The sequence below is a fragment of the Cordyceps militaris genome (assembly GCF_000225605.1).
Source record: "Cordyceps militaris CM01 unplaced genomic scaffold CCM_S00002, whole genome shotgun sequence".
In the NCBI taxonomy this organism is placed as follows: Eukaryota; Fungi; Ascomycota; class Sordariomycetes; order Hypocreales; family Cordycipitaceae; genus Cordyceps; species Cordyceps militaris.
The window spans coordinates 1,793,808-1,814,694 of record NW_006271970.1 but is presented as its reverse complement, the minus strand read 5'-3'; the positions used below and the strand labels follow the sequence as shown (position 1 = coordinate 1,814,694).

General features: G+C 46.6%; 5 protein-coding genes across 5 annotated transcripts; 1 reads left to right on the top strand and 4 right to left on the bottom strand.

Moving 5' to 3' along the window:
* Positions 1-323: 323 nt before the first annotated feature.
* CCM_02479 (tRNA (uracil-5-)-methyltransferase) lies at positions 324-1,997 on the bottom strand (the record flags this gene model as incomplete). The annotated part of the gene is made up of 1 exon (XM_006667631.1): positions 324-1,997. One exon carries the CDS (start codon positions 1,995-1,997, stop codon positions 324-326), a length of 1,674 nt encoding a protein of 557 aa, XP_006667694.1.
* Positions 1,998-3,766: 1,769 nt separating this feature from the next.
* CCM_02478 (uncharacterized protein) lies at positions 3,767-6,725 on the top strand (the record flags this gene model as incomplete). Its single annotated transcript, XM_006667630.1, has 5 exons — positions 3,767-4,148; positions 4,216-5,301; positions 5,359-5,856; positions 6,266-6,351; positions 6,663-6,725. The coding sequence occupies 5 exons, from the start codon at positions 3,767-3,769 to the stop codon at positions 6,723-6,725; spliced, it is 2,115 nt and encodes a 704-aa protein (XP_006667693.1).
* Positions 6,726-6,937: 212 nt separating this feature from the next.
* CCM_02477 (ankyrin repeat-containing protein, putative) lies at positions 6,938-7,795 on the bottom strand (the record flags this gene model as incomplete). Its single annotated transcript, XM_006667629.1, has 1 exon — positions 6,938-7,795. The coding sequence occupies one exon, from the start codon at positions 7,793-7,795 to the stop codon at positions 6,938-6,940; it is 858 nt and encodes a 285-aa protein (XP_006667692.1).
* Positions 7,796-11,318: 3,523 nt separating this feature from the next.
* On the bottom strand, positions 11,319-13,290 carry CCM_02476 (uncharacterized protein; the record flags this gene model as incomplete). Its single annotated transcript, XM_006667628.1, has 3 exons — positions 11,319-11,418; positions 11,472-13,161; positions 13,221-13,290. The coding sequence occupies 3 exons, from the start codon at positions 13,288-13,290 to the stop codon at positions 11,319-11,321; spliced, it is 1,860 nt and encodes a 619-aa protein (XP_006667691.1).
* Positions 13,291-13,930: 640 nt separating this feature from the next.
* On the bottom strand, positions 13,931-16,283 carry CCM_02475 (dipeptidyl peptidase III; the record flags this gene model as incomplete). Its single annotated transcript, XM_006667627.1, has 6 exons — positions 13,931-14,320; positions 14,374-14,471; positions 14,528-14,966; positions 15,025-15,074; positions 15,124-15,928; positions 15,972-16,283. The coding sequence occupies 6 exons, from the start codon at positions 16,281-16,283 to the stop codon at positions 13,931-13,933; spliced, it is 2,094 nt and encodes a 697-aa protein (XP_006667690.1).
* Between the last annotated feature and the right edge of the window lie 4,604 nt (positions 16,284-20,887).

Sequence of the window (20,887 nt, the reverse complement as noted above, 5' to 3'; positions counted from 1 at the left end):
GGATAGAGGGAGGGAATCTGACGCTATGCATATGTTAGCGATAAACCGGTTGAAATTTGGCGTTTGGGAACTCTGATGACGTAGCTCCTTGCTTTATGATTTACTGCTATGATATTTTACAACTGGGATATCAAGTATGAATGAGAAAATGCTGCCCCTTGGCTGTTATTGCTTGAACCCATGTAGCTTCCGTCGGCACTCTTTCCTGGCCAAAGGAATTGGTTCGCGTTGAACGCTGACCGCAATAGCCAAAAATGTACAGATATGATACGTAATACACATGATGCTTTTTCATTCACATGATGCTTTTTCATTCGCTAGGATCATTCCTCCACTCGATTCAAAATGGCCACGCCTTCCACATGGCCCGTCTGCGGGAAAAAGTCAAAACCGACCAGGCTCTCAATCGCGTAGCGGCGGCCGTCGCCCTCGCCGCGGACCAAGACGCCGACGTCGCGCGCCTGTGTGTGCACGTTGCAGCTGACGTAGAGCACGCGGCGGGGGCCAAAGCGGCGCAGCTGCGCCAGGAAGCTGGCATCGCAGCCCTTGCGCGGGGGGTCGAGCACGACGACGGTCTCGTCGGCGTCGTACGTGACCGAGCAGAAGAGCTCGCCGGCGTCGGCGGCGATGAAGCGGCAGCGGTCCTCGCCGAGCCCGTTGAGGGCGGCGTTGCGCCGCGCGTACTCGATGGAGGCGCCGGCAATGTCGATGCCGGTCGAGTGCTGGAAGACGGAGGACAGGGTGATTGTGAAGAGGCCGGAGCCCGAGTAGGCGTCGATGAGGTACTTGATGGGCGAGGCGGCGGTGGCGCGCGGCAGGATGCGGTCGCGCACGTACGAGGTGAAGACGGGCAGGATGGAGTTGTTGTTTTGGAAAAACGAGCCCGCCGGGTTGGTGAAAATGTAGTCGCCAATGTACTCGGTCGTCGTGGCTTTGGAGTCGGTCTCGCACGACTTGATGTCGACAAAGTCGCCCGACTCGGACCGCACCGTATACGGCGCGAGCTCTGCCTTGGCCGCTTCGCTGTCTTTAGGGTGCCGGGTCGTGTTTTCGCGCAGCAGCAGCGTCGCGCCTCGTTTGTAGTTTGTATACTCGTCCTGCATGCGCTTGCGCTCGCGCGTGTTGCCCGCGCCCACCGCCTCAGTGCCAATCGGGCAGTCTTCGATATCCAGGACCTTGCGGCGTCCCTTTTGCATGAAGCCAATATCGGGGCAGGCCGCGAACCCGGCGCCGGGCGTCTTGCCGCGCCTAAACCCGGGCGGGCCGTCAAAGTGCGGCGTGAGCTTGGTACGGTAGCCGTACTGGAGCGGGCTGCCGATGGTGTCGCCGACGGGCGGGATGAGGGCCGGGGCGAGGTTGGCAAAGTGGGCGTAGGCCTTGACGAGGATGCGGCGTTTGCGGCGCAGCTGCTCGGCGTAGTCGAGCATCTGGAACTGGCAGCCGCCGCAGCGGGCAAAGTACGGGCAGCGCACGCGGGCGTCGTCGCGCAGCGGCGAGGGCGTCACGGTGGCGACGAAGTCGGCGTGCGAGTGGCCCTCGCCGGGGACGTGCCGGATGACCCGGACGCGCGCCGTGTCACCGGGGACGGTAAATGGCACCACGTACACGTGCTCGGAGCCGGCGACCATGCCGAGGCCGTCGCCGGTCGAGGACAGCTCGTGGATGTCGACGTCCATTTCGGTAAAGGGCGCCGGCAGGTCAGCGTCGTCCGCGGCCGGGGCGGTGGCGGCGGCGTCGTCGTCTTCGCTGGCGGCCGCGCGGCGGGACTTGAGGAGCGCGTCAATGTCGCAGCGGAGGACCTCCTCGGTCGACCCCTCGGTGATGTTGCGCTCGCGCTTGGTGCGCTGCTGCTTGGCCTTGCGGCTAGGGCCGTTGCGGTTGGCGTTGTTGGGGCGCTTTGCGGGACGGCTGCTGTGAGAAGTGCCTTTGGCGGGCGCGCTGTGAGGGGCGGCTGGCACCTCGGCCGGTGCTGCGGCGGCAGCGGCGACGGACGACATGACGAGGAAGCGATGAGATGCTGTGATGAGTGGTGGTGCTCGATGAGTGCGAAGAAGAAGAGGGAGGCGCTGGAGGGAGGACCGCATGAGCGGGTGACTAGGGACGGTAAGAAATTGGTGTTATGTCATTGAGGGGCAATAGATTATCTCCCGAGTTTAAAAAGATGATTTATTAGTAAAATCAGGGACTGGATGAAATTTTGGCAAAAAGTTGAAGAGGCGGCATCAAAAAGTTGATGTGGAAATTTACTTGCGACCAATCAGAGGTTGACGCGGTCTCGAGTTGCTAAGCTGGCCTGCCGTGCGCTGATTGGCTCGCACCCCTGACGAAAATTAATGGGATAGAGTGAGCAGCCTACCCTGGAGCAGCATGATGAGCTTAATCGGCACAATAACCGAAGCCTTTGTCAGCGAAGTAACAAGCATTTTGATTTGTGGCTTGTCAAGTTGATCATGAACCCGTTAGACATGGCCAAAACGTAGTGGTAGTTAACTCATGGTACATGACAAACTCGAGCTTGTATTCTGTTCCTGTTCAACCAGCCGCCTTTGTCAGCGAAGTAACAAACCCACCAGTATTTCTCGGTTTGCAGACAGTTTTGCAATTTTTCATTAGAGCTGTGCAGTAAGGACTGTTTCTGCTACTATAAATGGAAGAGGGCCGGAAAGGCATAGGATGCTTACATTCGCGGGTACTCAATCTTGGACCAGGTGCCATCCTCAGCCCTGGAGCACCAGTGGGCTTGACGGACCGAGCCTAGTGGTGGCTTGACTCGGACGACGAGATGAAACCAAACGAGCCAAAAGAGCCAGTTACGGGCGGTGTCGCTTGCGCTTTCACTATACAGATTTTCTGTCTTTGTGCTTTTAGATACTAGTGTGTGTCGTTTGTGCTGCAGAATGGACTCTGGTGTTGTTTTTGTTGCTACAGACGGAATGTTGTTACTGTGTCTTGTTGGTCGGCGACGATGGGCAGCGGTATGACTGTGCTATTTCTCTCTACCTATCTAAGCGAATCCTGTCAGACAGGGAATGAATCGGTATGGAAAACAATTTGATATTAGGTTTACGTTTATGCAATTTATTCGTCTTTATAGTCATGACAGTATGTCAAAAACGCGAGAAAATGACGGCGTCGAGGGGTGTGGAATTCCCGTGGCGGTAGTGGCATATAGCACTAGAGGCACACTCTTTTGGCACCCCTCGAATTCCTCCTCTAGGAATTGAGGAAATGGGAGAATATACTCGGGGTTTGTGTGAGGACGAGCGGCGGCGGCGGCGCACCACAAATTAATTGCCTTCCCACGGCTTAGTACCTGAATACCTAGGTAGGTACCTAACTACTACTACAACACCTTGGGTTTATTCTGCAATAGTCAGTACCTACTTATATTGTTCTTTATACGGCCTACTTTGTATCAGCAGGTTTTAGTATACTTTTAGCCTTGTGTTTGTTATTATACTTTACATACGTCGGCTATGTACTATTAGAGTGTACTTTCTAGAATCAAACGACGCCTAGAAAAATTTTCACGTCCGTTTGCTGTTCAAACAAGACAGGCAGCAACCCACAGCAAAAACTCAGATGGCCCTCACCTTGACCACAGCAACCTTTTTCCAACCATTTCCCATTCTACCTACCATTTCCTATTCTGTTTTATATTTGGCAGACGCAATTCTGGCTTCATCATCTTTCTCGGCTGCGCTACATTGCCTTGATCCATTACCTATCAAACTACTATCCCCTCTTTCGCCATCCACCAACAGCGATGGAGCCGGAACATACGGCAGCGACAGAGCCGCAACAACAGGCAACGACAGAGCCGGAACGCAAGGCAGAGACAGAGCCGGAATACAAGGCAGAGACAAAGCCGGAGCATCATCATGTGTCCTGGCAATCCTCGCTAACCGTTTGTCCGCTGGCGCCTCAAGACATGCCACCCGGCTATTTTACAGGCAAAGCTGCAATCCTAAATGGCTTGAGCCAGTCGTATGAATCCCAGATGCAGCCTTTCGAGACACCTCGTGTGTTTGGGGCTATTCATCTGGCTGCGTTTTCCATCTTGGGTCCCGAGGCAATAGACACCGTCAGTCACGATCAGGCCAAATTGCGTGCAGTGGGGGACACTATCCAGTCCGTCGCAAACTACTGTGAGTACCTGTTCTTGATGGCGGCAATCCAAGCTTATGTCTGACCTCATTCTTCCAGTTGTAACAGGGTCCATTCCTAAACAAGCCGCCGGCGCCGCCGACTCTGAGAGTGCTGAGGCTGTGACCTCAAAGGCCACAGATCCCGAGCCTGCAGTGTCTCAGGAGCCCGCCGGCAGCAATGCCAGAGAGAATATCGCGAGCCGCACCTTCAGATTCATGCGGGGTAGACTTCATCGATCTTCCGTGCCCCAAAAGCGAGCTCGGGACGACACGCTCACCGGAGCAGACAACGAAGCCCCGGGGCCCGCAGCACGCAGGCCAAGCACCAGACCCAGGGACCGTAACAAGACGGTGGCCATCAAGGTAAATAACAGAAGTGATTGCCTTCTAAAACACGCCATGCTAACCACTCGTGACCAGACCAAGAAACGCGATGGGCTTCAGTGCATTTTCACCCACGCCAGGGTAGCCGTTGACGGAGCACACATCCTGCCCCATGCCATAAACGCCGCCGAAGATCACGTCTCGTTTTTCAGCATGATAGTCCCCCATTTGACCACCATGTTCGGCGGGACTTTTGCAAATAGACTCACCGAGCTTGTGGGTTCTAGAGGCGCTTCGGATCAGATGTGGAACATGCTGACCCTCGAACCCTATTTGCATCGGCTTTTCGATATGGGGTTGATCGGGTTTCGCCCAGAAAGAATTACCAAGACCATACTTGAAGAAGGCGGCGAGGTTTTCCATGTCCAGTTTGGCATTCACTGGCTTTTGAGGACCGAACTTCAATGTTGCCACGTGGTGGTGCCGACCGATGAAACCTTGCGCATGATGCAGACTGTGAGGCCCGAATATCAACTCAACAAGAAGAAATTCGGCGCCCATAATAAGGAATCGGACGCACGTATCCCTGACGGAACCTTGGTCAGCATTCAGCAAGTCTCGTTAGAGGACGCTCAAAAGATGTACGATTGCCTTGGCATGAGCTGGGCCATGCGGATGATCCTGTTTTTAGCGGGAGCCGCTGGGATCCCAGATGGTGATCCTAGAAGCGACGATGAATTCCACGACAGCGCAGAGACTAATGGCTTTTGGGATGAGTTTGAAAACCATCAGGCCATTCTCGACGAGTGTTTTGGTCCGCCGGTTGGAGGTATCCGCCGTCCGTCGTTCTAGGAGAACCCGGCGGTGGCAAAGGAACCTTCTCCAGCCCTAGAACCACCTCCTCCCGCTCCGGCCCTGGAACCTCTTCCCGCATCAGCCCTGCCCCTCCGCACACATTGCCAGGAGACCTCCGAGGACAGCGCTGGCGACAAGTCAACTGGCAGCAGGCGCCGTTGGAGCCCAGTCCCATCCTTGTCGGGCAATTTCCCCTTCACCTCTGCCATGTTTCGCCGCAGTCGTTCTTCGGGGGACTCGTCGGAAGACAGCAGCCAGGGATCGAGCCTCTGGAGTCGCGTCAAGCCTCCAAGCTCCCGCACGACTGTGGACTTGGGCAAGGCTACGGATACTGGCGGCGGTGGGCAGATTGAGCTACTCGCCCCGCCTCCGCCACTGCCCTTTCCTCTGAATCCTGAAAACTGGATTCCGGAGCTTGAGATGGAGAGCACCTCCAAGAGCGTTGGTACACTTTCCCTCATTGCTGGGGCCGCTGGTGAGCCTTTGCAAACCATGATGGTTGGCGAAGATGATGAGCAGCAGCGTACTGGTGAACCATGATTTCGTTTTTTGGAAGGGCGGGCGGGGGAGGCGAGGAGTAATTACTGCGTACAGGGCCCTCGTTGGCCCAAATCATGTTGGATTTTGTACTACTAGCTTTTCAGCACCTAAAAAAATTGACCGGATACTACTCTCTATCTTCCTTATTTTCTTTATATTTCTTCACTTCTTTATCTTTCTTATTCTCCTTATCTTTCTTATCTTTCTTATCTTTCTAATATCCTTTATTTTTCTTATCTTACTTTATTTTTAATATTACCCTTTATACAACGGTGCTTCCGCCGGCACACGACGTAACTATTCCCATTTGCTGTCTATCCTAATCATGCTATAAAGGTGCATAGGCATAATTTCTTGCCTTCATCGTCCATCATTTTGATCACGACACGGTCGGGAAGTCCCATTCCTGTCCTACGAAGGCCTCGAAACCAATCACTTCCGCATGCTAGACCACAGCGACACAGCACGGCTACGTGTGCAAACAGTACTACTCAGATATCATATCATACGGCCAAAATAGCAGCTACGGATCATAAACAACCCATATCCTCACTGTCCACTTCCGCCACTGGGCCATGGAATATTTGCGCCTGTCCATCAATGGGCTGGCAACACCTACGCCGTCACACGTAACGGCCAATGTCCCGATCTTATCCCTGCCTGTCTGGATCAGAGTCGTCTTCCGCGAACGCCTGCGTTTCCCACCACAGAGCAGAACTAGACCTTCCTAGATCTTGTCCAGCCCTTTTTTTTTGGTACCTGTTACTAAGCCGTGGGAAGGCAATTAATTAATAGTGCGCCGCCGCCGCCGCTCGTCCTCGCACACAACACCAACACCAGGCCCCCATGGCACTTTAAGAAATCCCATGTATATTCTCGACACAAACCAAGCCAGTTGTCCTAGCCAGGGAGCCTCTCCCCTGGACATTTCAATCAGAATTCAAGTATATTTAATTTTTATGTGAATTTTCATACCAAGGCAATTTTCATTCTTCCATCTGCTCGCAAATGCTCCCAGTAGATTCTTCTTCTTCTGCCTTCTCCTGTCTTCTTCTAGCAGCAAAGTCCGTCTAGAGACAACTTTGGCAAGTCCGTCTAGACAACTTCGCCGCAGCGACGGCTTTCAAGGTAGCGTCCAGAACCCCCTGCGGCTGCAACCTCGGCAGGCTGTTTTCCCTCGGAAAAACATCAGCCACTCCTCCTGCCGCCGATAGCATCTGTTCCATGGTATTCCTGCCTGGGGATTCTGGCAACTCGCGCAACAGTGAAAGCGGCGTCTTGTCTGAACAATCCTTCAGGTTGACATCAATACCCTCCTCAGCGAGCAGCAACTCCACAATGTCGCAGCGATTCTGCACGGCACCGGCAAGAGCGTTGCAGCCTGTACTGTTCCTGGCCTCGACTTCCATCCCATCCGCATCAGGCTGTAGCAAGTAGACAGCCCAATGTAGTGGCGTTGACATGTAGACGTCACTTGCATTCACGTCGACTCTCCTGCTTTCAACCGGCCCCTCGGCAGTCATCTCATCTTCGAGCAATGCGGTACAGCCTGGAGATGTCTGGCCAAGTTTGCCCGTCCTCTCGGCGTCTGCTTTCCGCGTCCCCAATATGAGTTTGACAGTCGATGCTTTACCACTGTGAATCGCGAAGATGAGTGGCGTTGTTCCCTGATCATCTTTCGAGTTGACATCAAACTGTTCCGTGTTCAACAGTAGCTCAACGATTTTGTCGGAACCAGCGCTCGCTGCTTGCGATAGCAGCGTGAAGCCACGGTCGCCTATCGCATCCATGGTGAAATTTTCCGTCTGAGCTAAAATTTGAAAGGCTCTCTCGCTATCCTTGGAGGAGGCAAGACTCCACAAGGGGGACAGTTTTCTGTTCTCATCGAGGGCTTTAGGCCCCTTGACCGTGTTGCTCTCCAGCACCATCGCGGCTTGGCGTCTTGCTTGCTCTCCTGGCTGGCGACTCAGAGTAGATTTGTTGTTGAAGAAGTGAAGCCGTTAGAATGGGAGTGAGGCTTGCAGCAGTTTTTCAGGTCCTGGGCGGGCGGCGGAGACATCTTTATATTCGCACGAATAGGCACGTAGGCAGTCGTAAAACACGACAGAATACAATCGCAACTCAGTACTACCTCGAGATGTCAGCAGACTTTTTCGCAGTTTACGCAGGCAGCTGTCAAGCAGAATGGCACAAGGCAGCCGCGCAGTACAGGCAGCACTCTACAAAGTGACAAGTCTTGGCTTTTCTAACAGCGTGAAGGGTATCCATGTCAAATTCCGTTAAAAATAGGAATGTCTAGTAAGGTGGATTCTGGTGCTTTTTATTATTGAGCCAACCGCGCTTGACTTACGCCGGCAACCAACCAACAGCCACATACCGCCACATACTAGCCGTAGTACAGGCTGTTCTAATTCGGGACTGAGTTCGAGGCTTGTTGTAGGCTGCGCACTGTACGTAATTCAGTCTGTAGACTACGCCCGCTGCTAATTGAATGACGTGTACGTGATTTATCTGAGGAACAGGCAGCAACCGACTTCTCCCCCCCCTGTTACTTGGTTGCGCCTGTGGGGTGCAGGCAAGGTCTGTACAATCTTCCCAGAGGAGTTGTTTCCCTAACTGCTGCCATGCTTCAGTAAACACAGAGATACTTGGTCGTCACAGGGAACATGGGTTTCCGCAGATGCACCCGCACTTTTCGTGCTGCCAGGGACTCGCAGACGGCGTGATGGCAAGTCCTTTGCGCAGGGCGCATTGGCTGCGACGATCAAGTTGGCAGTTTTTGGTCACGAAATGAGAGCCAGAAAGAGGTGTAAAAAAATTCATGCAAAGTTTGTCACACATTTGTTGGAAAGTGGGCTGTGTGTGAGGCGAGAGCGCAAGCAACACAGGATGGACTCTGAGCATGGGCAAGCAGCAGACACTGAAGCTAGTTTTCATGTTATTTAAAGATGCTAATGTAAATGTTCGTCCTAAGGCGAAGCTACAGGTACCATGGGAATGCTCCTCGTCAACTAGCACAAGCTTGACCCCTGCAAAAGTTTCCCGAGGTTCTCAGAGCCCGGCTTAACCGCTGCCTACCTCGCAACCAGGAGTGCACTTCAGGCAGCCGTCCGGTCTCTCGACTGTGCCACACCCCGCATGTCTCAGGCCCTTCTATTCGCAGGTTAGCCTAGTCAGAACTGCTCCAGATTGCTGGTGGCTTGTCGTACCACGATGCGGCATCCGATGCGGCCGTCGACCCGGGCGCCGCAGGCGGAGCGACCGCTCTGGCAGGCCCAAAGTTCTCGCCATGGGTGCCAACGCAAAGCGTGCCGTCCTGGCCGGGTAGCGGCGAGCCCTGGTCGCATCCATTGTCGTCGCCGGGTGACTGGTTGGCGGCCTGCGGTGCGGCTGCCGCCAGGCCGAGGACGAGAGAGAGGAGGAGGGACTGCAGCTGCATATTGAAAGGTGAGGCAAGTAAAAGAAAGGGGAAAGTTGAGTAAATGTAAAGATGTTGAGTAGTGCGAATGTGTGTTGCTTCTGTATCGACTCGAATGTATCAGCGGGCAGCGTTGACCTTTTAAATACGCATCGAATGCCTTGCGAGTCAGCCAGGGCAGCTACTTTCTCTCTCTATCAATGGAAATCTGCTATAGAATTATTCCTCTTAGACAGTGGATGAAAGAAGTCATGCTTTGACTGTAGAGAAGGAGCAGATATTTTGCAGGGGTTTAATATAACATGTGGCATGAATAGCAGGTACTTCCTGTCAGTACACAGGGTTGCAGAATCGCAGAAATACTGTGGCGCAGGCAACTACCAGGATCTACTTCCTTGCGAGGCAGATCGATACGTGCTTCTTGGTGGGCTTCCTATCTCTCACCCCTGTGGATCTCTTGACTCTTTCTCCTTCTCTATAGTCAAAGGGACATATATGCACCGGACCTTGTTCGTCGCAGACTTTGTAGAAGACCGAGGCCATGTCACTCACCACGCAGAGCCGCATCACAAGAAATGCATCACAAGAAACGCGCATTCATCACTTCAACAAAATACATTCAGCCTGAAAACACGACCATACGAGGTTCTCCAAGTACCATGCACATTGGTCCGCCGTCAAAACTCCCCGAGACATACTCCGTATTAGTGGCAGAATTGCAGAGGCTCTGTAACAGCACTCCTAGTCAGGGCTCCGTTTCACTTCCCGCGCCACCCCCACGAATGCGGCGTAATTCAACGTAATGTCCCGTACAAATTAGTAGATCCATATTCATAGGCGGTGCTGGCAAGGGCGACTCTTTTGAGATGAGGGCTACTCAACAGTGCTGCCTTTGACCTGCATCGTTGCTTTGACGAGGTGTATTGGGACTACCAGGACGCAGATAGAATCAGAGATGTAGTTAATTGATCGAGGCTGTAGTTGTTGGTGCACATTTGACAGATATATTGTGGTAAATGGGAGATCGCTCCTCCGGCTTCCGGACCGCCTGTCATTGGTATGTTGTTGTTGAAGCAATTACCTTGCGCCGGGCTGTGTACATCCGCAAGCAGCCTAAAATGAGAAATTGCCAAATCTCGTCGATCTACAGTGAGCTACTATCTTCCCGTCCTTGGCATATCCTGCCCAGCAATCGATCCGTAGAGCCCAAGGCAGCCCACACCACGGAACTTGAAACGCGAGACCTTTCCCTAGCCGTAAGAAGCCACACAGCGAACTAACGGAGTGAGAGTAGGATATTCGGAGACCAGAGCCTGGACCCGATTTTCATTTTTTTTAAAAGGAAAATATTCAGTGTTCCCGCCTTTGTGCAGCATCTTTGGACAATTGAGCAGTATTCTGTTTCGTGTTGTGTGACTTGGGTCATGCCCACGGCGGAGCTCTTACTGACAATCTGTTTCATAAGACATGACTTTTGCAGTTTTAGCTAGAGTGCGACTGAGGCTGGAGTACGAATAAGAGCAACAAATTATATACATATTCTGTCTTTCAACTATACTAGCTACTCCAGAATACGCTTGGTTGTGGGGGATTGATCTTTTGGTCTCGGAATGGCTCCATCTTGTTATGAGACTAAGGCATGATTGACAATCAGACTCGATATGCCCAAGCCAGGTCTTTACTCCGTCTACAAGTAGAACTAGAGAAAATGAATTCCCATAGACGAGGCTGCCCAGACAATTGTGAGAACTCTCAGAGAAGGGAGGCAGAAACTATGCCGGGTTAGCTTTTTTTACAGAGAGTTCGGTTGAGGGGTGAGCACGTACTCATTGGAGCTAAGATTAATGAATCCGATCCAGAAAAGCCATTGCGAAACCCAAATGAAAGGCATACTGATAGCCATGACGGAATGCAGGCTAGCAAACGTCCCTTGACAATGCTCAGAAGGCTCAGATTGTTTCCTCTCCGTTGGCAAGGTTCCATAGGTAATCCGTTCCTCTCTTGCGCTATGCGTTGATGCAGTTGGCCATGATTTAGGAAGGAGAGTTGCAAAGACGCCCTTGGCGCGTCTCATAGCGCTCCTTGGTGTGCAGTTGCTTCCCGGCCCATTTGGCTTGCGTATTGCCCGCATCGCTAGAGCATATGACACGACGATGATGGTCAGCCATGCGAATGCTCCAACATACATGAGCATGGCAGCCCGTCCGCTTTTCGTATTCGCTAGGCCACCAAAGTAGAAGTTGTGCTGTCGACCATAATTGATGGTCAAGGACATGTGATAGAGCGCAAAACACTGAAGGATCATTTCTGCAAACAGTGAGACTGCTGATGAGAAAAATTCCGTCGCTCGGAGGCGATGAACTCCAGCCGGTGCAATCGTGAGCCAGCTCAGCCGAGGCAGTGAGCACCAGAGGAGTGTCAGTTGGAACACGGGGACAGTCTCGTAGCCAGGGGTGCTCTGAATAATATGTGCGTTGAACCAGTTCGCAACCAGATGAAGGCTGGCCAAGAGGGTAGCTCCCAGCATACAAAGTAACGGGTGAAGCAATGGAGGGTTAATCGTGAGACTACGATAGCCTCGTCTTTTGCCGAAGAATGGAGCAAGCATTGTTGCGAAATTGACAAAAGCTATGCTTGCTAGTATCCATTCGTTCGACCAGCATTGGTCGACTGCCACAGATCTCGGGTCAAGGACAGTGGAGGTGGCTGAACTGTAGTTAGGCCTAACAAACCATCGCCATGGAATCATCTCGCCAGGTAGAGGAGTGGTCAGCTCCCGCCAATTAGTCGGAAGACCGTGCCAGCCGTCCACATGGCCACACAGTTCGTGGAGCCATTTCACAAAGCCTATGCGCGACTCGAAAAAGCGACATGAGGCCTGGCAAGAATTGTAATCGATGTTACTGCAGAAGCAAGCCCTGTCTACTGCAGGTGCAGCTACGCAATAGCCATCAGAGTCAAGCCGACAAGCCTCAGTGGCGCAGCGTTCGGTCAAAATCGTGACCTGTTTTGGCATATCCGTGACATGTTGCGGCCAGTGCCAGCCCGCGAAAGGAATGTATTTGAATCCCATCATCTTAAGAGATGCCGTCCAGTTTTTGGGCAGTGACGCCGGGCCACACGTGGCATTTAGCCATAGCCGCTCCTTGGTCAAGTCCAACTGGTCCGCCGTTAAACATGGTTCGCGTCTCTGGTCAATAATAAAGGCACTGCAGAAACACTCCCTGTCGAAGTATTCGTTGAACGGGATATGTTTACCAGTAAGGTCGTATCCGGCGGTATCGAAGCTTAGAGCTATCATAGATTGTCGCGAAGTACTGTACTCCCAAGGATGAGCAGCGTTCCCAGTGTGCAGCGCTGTGCTTGTGAAGGTGCAAGATGCCAGTACATGCTCGAACGATTCGAGCGATGGAGAAGCGCGCGAGCGAGACAGACATGCTGGTGCCTTGCTAACCACACCAGTGCTCGCATATCCCTGAGGCAGATTTGCTGGCGAGAGGGTCTGCAGCCCGGTCGCGTCGCCAACATTGACGAGCCAGGTTCGGCCTGTTACATTCCGTATCCAGTGATATAGCTGTGCCTTGGCGAGTATAGATCTGCTACAGTACGGAACGTAATTCTCGACAGCGTCGGGGGAGAACTCGACGCTGAGACAGCTTAGTTCCGTCAGCCAGCGGTGGTGTGTGCAGAAAAACGGAAACTGCGAAGTGCATCGCTGACGAGCGCATTTAGTCATGGTACCCAGCCAGGCGGATTGATCTTGCTGCGCGATGCATTGCGGCATCGGGACTAGGTCTTCGGGATCCACCCAGCCATCAACGTCTCTTTGAGTGGTGAAGGTCTCGCCGCTATCCAAATATCGGGGAACATTGTGGGCTGAAGTGATTTTGTTAGCGCGAAAGCTGGTGGAAGTCGGGCGGGGTGGAAGATCAAACCTGTGGTGGCTACCGCTGCGATTCCCGAGATCAGCAGCGCATAGACAATGTGGATTCCCAATCTTTTCATGGTATTTCAGGCCAGCAACAGGACAAAATAGAGTGCAATGAGGCTGACGTATACAGATAGGAGCCGCGTCTTTCTGCTCTAGTTTTGTTTGCATATTCCACCTCTCAGATTTTCCCAGGTGCGGGCGTGGGCAGGAAGGTAGGTCGCTCACATGATCATAATCACAGACGGCGCTGGACCCACCTTTTGCAGGTAAGTCAATCACTTCACGCTGATGAACTTTACTAACTTTACTCTCCTTCACCTTTATTACCGCTAGAAGGCGACCCGCAGTCGGATTCAATTGAGTGACGGTTGATTGACGCTACGAGAGATGCAACAAGGCTGCATATGGGTCCCGACCCCCTACCCTACCATGACGACGGCGCAGCAATCTACACTGCCTGCGCCCATGCAGAGCCCAACACAACCGTTAGATATCCGCGTGGATCTAAATGCGGCGAAGTATGATCCATCATAGATACCTACCTAGGTACCTGTACGTGACGATTAGGCTGCCCACCACTACTAGCAATGCGCAAAACAAGCGAGCGTTCAACTCTGAATGGCGAAGCGCATAATTCATTTAGATGGCTGTGCCGCCTTGGCGTGGCAAGCACGTAATAGTTCCCTCCGCGTCAAAGCGCACCCGGCCTAGCGCTTAAAGATTCCTATCTACAAATGACTGGATGATGCCTTGGTTGCTTTCTTTGTATAGCACCAGCTCCACCCCACCGTCGTCCTTGATAACAGTGTTTGGCTGCACAAACTTCCATCCCGGCTCCGGCTTGGACACAACGATGCGTCTCCAAGTCTCATAATCGCCATCGACAACACTAAGAGGTTCATAGAAACTCTTGCACGACTCGACATCGGCAATGCATCGCCAAATATGAATGCACCGCAACATTCTGCCTAGCGAAGGCCTCCCATGCGACGAAATTTTGGAACGGTCGACGGATACCTCGACAGTCGCAGTTTCCTGGTCGTGCTTTACGCTTATAACGCCACCTCCGTCAAGTAGTAGGTGTTTCAGGATGGCGAAGTTTGCCTTGGGTTCAGTATTAGCAGTTTGCCTCAAGTACGATTCTCGTAGACACGGACCCTTGCATGGGGTTGGCCCCAAACCATGTCCCGCGCATTGAATGTACGCAAAGCTTGAATGCCTTCCACGCCAACATGGAGATAAGTGTAGTAGATTACTGTTATAGCATCAGCATCCACTGCTAATGACAGAGTATCGCTGTCGGGCACTGACGGTCCTCTGCCGAGATTGCAGTCGTATCGGTGTATCCGAAAACGGATAAAACTTCTTTATTGTCAGCAAGATAGTATGAGACAAGCATTGCCCTGCACTCTTCAACTGAGGTTGCCAATTTCTCGAAAACACTCGTCCAAGTCTGCCCTGGTTGATACCATGTCTCAACAGGCTGGCCTGTTAAGGGATTTATTGGCATACTCTCCTTGTCAAAGTTATACTTCCCCGCAGATACTTCAGTTAGCAATTTTCCAGTGCCATGTCCCAGAAGTTCATGGATAGCGGTCACGATGAAACGAATACTGGGATTATATGCTAGGAAGCTTTGGACTTCTGCGGGGCGCACAAAATAACAGGGGCGATGGCGGTTGCTGTTGAGACTCATTCGATTGGCGAAGACAATATTCTTAGAGCCGCATGTCTCCCGGATATCGCTATACTATCATCAACCACGTTATCAGCTCCGTCCTAGCAGCGGCAAAGGTTGATTAACTTACATTGGGAAGATTGACTGCTTCCCAGACATAGCTAGAGCAGAACGCAAGAGCTGTATGGTTGTCAAGAAAGGTGTATTCTGAATGCGTCGAGATACTTACAGTGGACGATAGTAAAATCAGGCGCCTGAAATAGGCTTGCCTCAAATGGTCCTTTGCCATCGTTCACCCCAGGCATTGCCCAAGGCAGCATACGAATAAATTTTGTAGCGTCATCCACCAGGGTCCTCAACTTGTCAGTTTCGCCTGGGTCAGAAATGCAAACGGCGCTTTCCCATTCTGCCCTCACACCATAAGGATCTCTGTACGGCTCGACAAAGCCAAGGATTGTCTCGACTCTAGGAGAAACGTCAGTGACCCAGGCCTTCTGTGCCGCCCGGTACGCTTCCAAGTTGCCACTGCGGAAGCACTGGATGCAGTTGGTAAGAAACTCAGCCTGAGTCGGGTTAGACACGTAATTGGCGGCTTTACTGAGATGGAAGCAGATCTTGGACATTTCGGCTGCATGATCTCCGGATTCGAGCCGAACAGCTATCCCAGATGCATTGTCAACGAACTCTCGAGGTCCGCTAGTCGGCCCCGATGAGGCTTGAAGAACATCAAAAGATACCGACTGTCCAATAGTGCGTTTGTGGATTCGAGTGTTTTCTGGTTCAATGGAGTTCTCCTCCATCACTCTGGCTACTGCGGCGATCTCGTCCTTGGTGATTTGTCCTTCTCCAGGGTAGTAGTTTGACTGATTGTTTTCATCGGGGAAGCCGAGGCTTGATGGCAGAGGCGATGTTAGTGGCTTGATGATTTTCTCCAATGCTGCTGCAGCCTCTGGAGAGCTGCTCGCCATATTGAGAAGTGCATCGCGAGAAATCGGAGGAACAACTTTTGGTCCCCTTCTCCCTGAAGACGAACGCTCGTTAGCGAATTGGGATTTGTTTGTAACGAGCAATATTTACAAAGTAGTTGCCCAAGCCAGATAGGAACAGGCCCGCAAACTCAAGAAATGCAGTCAAGTCGTGGGGATCGACCCCTTGCAGCTCGACAAGCGAGTCCCATTGTCCTCCGCAAGCCTTGTGAAGCTCAATAATGAAATCAAAAATGCCTGTACCCTCAGGTGAGGTTTGCCGCAAAATTATTCTGCTACCATTCCAGGCAGCTTGTGCGAGATGATGTGCATAGAGCTTTTCTCTTGTCGAGAGAACTTCGAATAAGTCCTTGATGGCGAGTTGTTGGGTCGGCGTTTCTTGACGGGATGATGCGGCTGCCATAATTCACGTTTCTTACTGGTTTGCAAGCGCTTGCTTTTGAGTCTGTTGACTTTGAAATCTGACAGGAATGATTGTGGCTGGATCATGATTATGCTGAGATATGCTGTGGGAGGGGACATTTGGGCATGGTGGGTTGGACAAGTGTCAGGCACACAGTTTCAAAGGCATCACTACTAACCTAAAGACAGGTAATATATAAGAAATGTAGACTAAAAAATAGCAAAAGAATAATACGTCTTAATAGACATATTATTATAAGATATTATAGTTTAATAAAATAAGTAGATAAAAATAAATAAAACTACTTTTAAATTAAATTAACTTACTTAAATTTATAATTAAGTTATATTTAAATTTAGTATTAAAGTAAATAACCTTAAGTAGTATATAGGTTATTTATATACTCTAAGTTATTTATACTATACTCTCGTGTCGATAAGGAGGGCCTTACTGAAACTGGGTTTGACTATACGTCCCTGCCCCTATTTGACGACGATGGACTTCGTATGAGCCAATTCTGTGTGGCGCCGAATACGAGGAGCTGGAGATTTGAGGTCGAAGCCGACTACGAGCACTGGTTTCACGCCGAGATATCCAACATTATTCTTTCGGCATGGGCTACTTATCCGCCCGTGTTGCAGTCCTCCCATAACAAACCGCTGTCAGAGACTGTCAGTCCTGAGAATGTGGACAACATGTACTCGGTCCGGTTGGGTGATAATAAGCATGCCATCGCTATTAGGGAGATGAAACGGAATTTGATCCATGCTCAATCCTGGCAGAGCCCCTTCTTCTATAGGCATTATTCTATATCCCTAACTCTATACTATCTATAAAATTATTTCTTGATAGTAATAGGTAGTACTTTACCTTCCTCTTTAGTTATTAAGTTCTAGTATTATAGTGTCTTTTATAAGGTAGTGTTCCTTATATATATAGTATTTAGTAATTACTATATAGTGCTTTTATATATTAGTAGAAAACCTCAACTTGGTAAGGTTAACTCTGTGGAGTTGGAATAGGTTATGTCTAACGTTGTGTTGTTTTTATATCCTTTTGGTCTAGTGGATTATGCCTCGCGCTATTGACTATTGATGGCAGTAGTGGCTGGTTGCACTGGCGCCGTGCAGGCCCGTTCCGTCATAGTTACTAGCATCACAGAACAGTGGTTTATTAGGATCGCTATCCTAAGCAGGTAACAGTTATAAGATCATAGGCATAGAGTGCTTATAGAGGTGCTCTATAAGAATAGTTATATAATAATAATTCTTAATTAACTAACTAAATAAACTATAGAAGGGAGAGGTAATAGTTAAATATATAAATAGGTAGTACCTTAGGTACTACTAGGAAATTATAAAAATAAAGGAATAATTAGTAGTTATATATATTAGTAGTTAATAGCTTATAGGTAGTTACTTTACTTACCTATAGAAGGTAATAATACCTTTATAGTAGTCTAGCTTTATTAGCTTAATTATTTACTATAGTAGCCTTTATAATACTTTATATTAAGGCTATAGGTATTAAGACTTCTTTATATATTATTATATAGTATAATTACTATATATATATACTATATAATATAATTAGCTACTATATATAACTATATATAATATAAATCTATTTACTATATACCTCTATATATAGTATATCTTACTAAATATTTACTATATTTAGCTAACTATATTTACTATAATACCTATTAGTATAATACTAATAATCTTTTTTTTTAGTTAAGTTATATAGCCTTTAGGCCTCTTTATAGCTTTTATAGTATAGCTAACCTAGCCTTAAATATATAATATTAATTAGTTACTATTAACTAGCTTTTATAATACCTTATTTAAGGTAGCCTTTATTAATATATCTATAAGGTTATTATTACTATTAATTTAGTAGACTTTAGTAAGCTTATAGTGTTTATAGGACTAATATAGTATTATAATATTAATTATTAAGCACTTCTCTTTAGTAATTCTAAGCTTTATTAGGTATTTATATAGTAAAAATAAATCTATATAAACTACTATTAGAATTACTATTAAGCCTATTAATTTTATAATCTTATTTAAGGTAATAAAAAAGGTATAGCTTATATTAATACTTAGAACTATACTATATAGTTTTAATATTAGTATACTTTAGGTAATATATTTACTTTTTATTAAGCTTTAGGTAATAATATTACCTTAAATAGTAATTTTAGTATAGTTAACTAGTTCTTTATTACTTAGAATAATTATATATCTTAATTAAGAATTAAAATCTTTATTATTAATAAAAGAACTATTAATAAAAATAAATAGCTTAGTTATTCTTAACTAGATTAGTAAGTACTAAAGGCCTTAGATAGTATTCTTAATTTACTATTAAATATAGGTATTTAGGTATTTAAAATTATCTTTTTTAAGCTCCTTAAATTATATAGTAATAAATAGGTTAAATATAGTTTTTAGTTAGTATATAAAGGCTAAGTATATACCTTAAGCTTACTATTTAATATACCTTTTTAGGTTTATTAGTAATTAGAGTTTCTTTAATTATCCTTTTAAGACTATTAAAATAGTACTATTAGTATCTAAAGAAATATAGTATTTATTAAATATTAGTAGGTTCTTTACTATAAATATCTCTTTTAACTTAGTTAAGAATCTAGTAGTAATAAGGGTATTAGCTTTTTATTTACTAAAAGTAGTAATACTAAGGCTAATTATATTATTAGTCTATATACTAATAATACCTAGATTAAGGCCTAAAGCTAGTAAAAGGTACTAATTATAGGTAGATAGTAATATCTTAAGCTTCTTAAGATAATAGGTAAAGTATATTATTTATTAGTAAGTATTAGACTTAAAGATACTATATAGTAGTAAAATAACCTTAATAATAATACCTTTAAAGTAAAGATAGTAAAGTTCTAGGGGAATCTAGGTAAGAATATACTACTAAAGGTAGGTTCTAGCCTATATATAGGCCTAGGTAATATCCTAAAGTTATAGTAGCTAACCTTATTAGATTTAAGTTAATATAAGACCTAGAATTAGATATTAGCTTATCCTTTAGATAGTTAGTAATTAAGTAAATAGTATATCTTTATTATAGTTTTAATAACTATATAAAATTATATATATTTTCTTTATAGGCTTTTTAGTAGTATTAGACTTAATCTTATTAACTATTTAGAACTTAAATAGGTATTTATAGTAGATAGTAAGGTTAAACTTAATAAATTAAAAAACTCTATATTCTAGAAGGCTTTATAACTCCTTTTTAGTAAAGGTAAAGAATAAAGGCTTATTATTAGGAAGTATATTATCCTTTTAAAGCTTTAGGTAGTATTCTATATTATTTTTCTTTTTAATAAAGAGGAATATTTTATTTTTAGTTATTTTTAATAAAATTTAATACTTTATAGGCTAGTATTTTATCTTTATATTAGGAATTACTTATAAATACCTAGGCTTATAGGGGATAATAACTTAGATCTATTTAATAAGCCTTAGGGTAGCCTTAAAGGGCTTTAGAATAGTTTTAGTAGGTTCTAGAGTAGTCTTAGTAGGCTTTAGAAAGGCTTTAGTAGGCTTTAGGGTAGCTTTAGTAGTCTTAAGGGCCTAATAATTATAGTCTAGGTTATTATTAAAGTTATACTTACTATTAGTATTACTTTTAAGGGTTTATAGTACTTCTAGGTCTATATCTAGGTCCTTTTTAATAAAGAATAGGTATATAGTAATTATATAGAAGCTAATAGGGCTAGATAGTATTTTTATAGTATATTTTCTAGTATCTATACCTATTAACTTATAAAAGCTAGTCTAGCTAGTATTTTTATATTAAATATAGATATTTAACTATAATAGTAGGTAGTATAAAGGGCCTATATTAAGGCTATTATATATAGCTAACACCTTATATACCTACTATAAGGAGAGGGCTTTCTAGGTAGTGTTAGTTACTTTCTAGAGGGCTTTAATATATTAGGCTATTAAAGGGTATAGTAGAGAGCCTTCTAAGAGGTAGGGGTAGGTACTAAAGACTAGTAAGGTAGATACTAGGCTATTAAAGCTAGTAAAGTTATTTATAGCTTTAATAGTAAGTTATAAGTACTTATTAGTACCTAAGGTACCCTATAGCTCTTTATAGATAATATTATAGGTATATTAAAAGGGGGTATAATAGTATTCTAGCTTATTAATTATATTATAAGCTTTTATAGGTACTAGGTATATTTAAATATCTAGTTTCTTTATATATTTATAGAATTTAGTTAATAAAAAGTTATTTCTAGTATTATAGATAATCTATTTAGGGGGTTTAAAGTATATATTAATCTAATAATACTAGAGTATATCCTAAAGGCTTTTAGTACTCTCTAGGGGGCTTCTTATACTTCTATAAAGGAATTAAACTACCTAGAAAGAGGTAATAGTATCTAGTATATATAGGATAAGTTATTAATTATTAAGATATATTATATTAATTAGTATTTTATAGTTAAATTTATATTTATCTTTTAAGGTAAATTAGAATTATCTAAAGGACTTAGTATATAGCTAGTATTACTTATAGGTAGCTATTAAGTAGTCTAGTACTTCTTTACT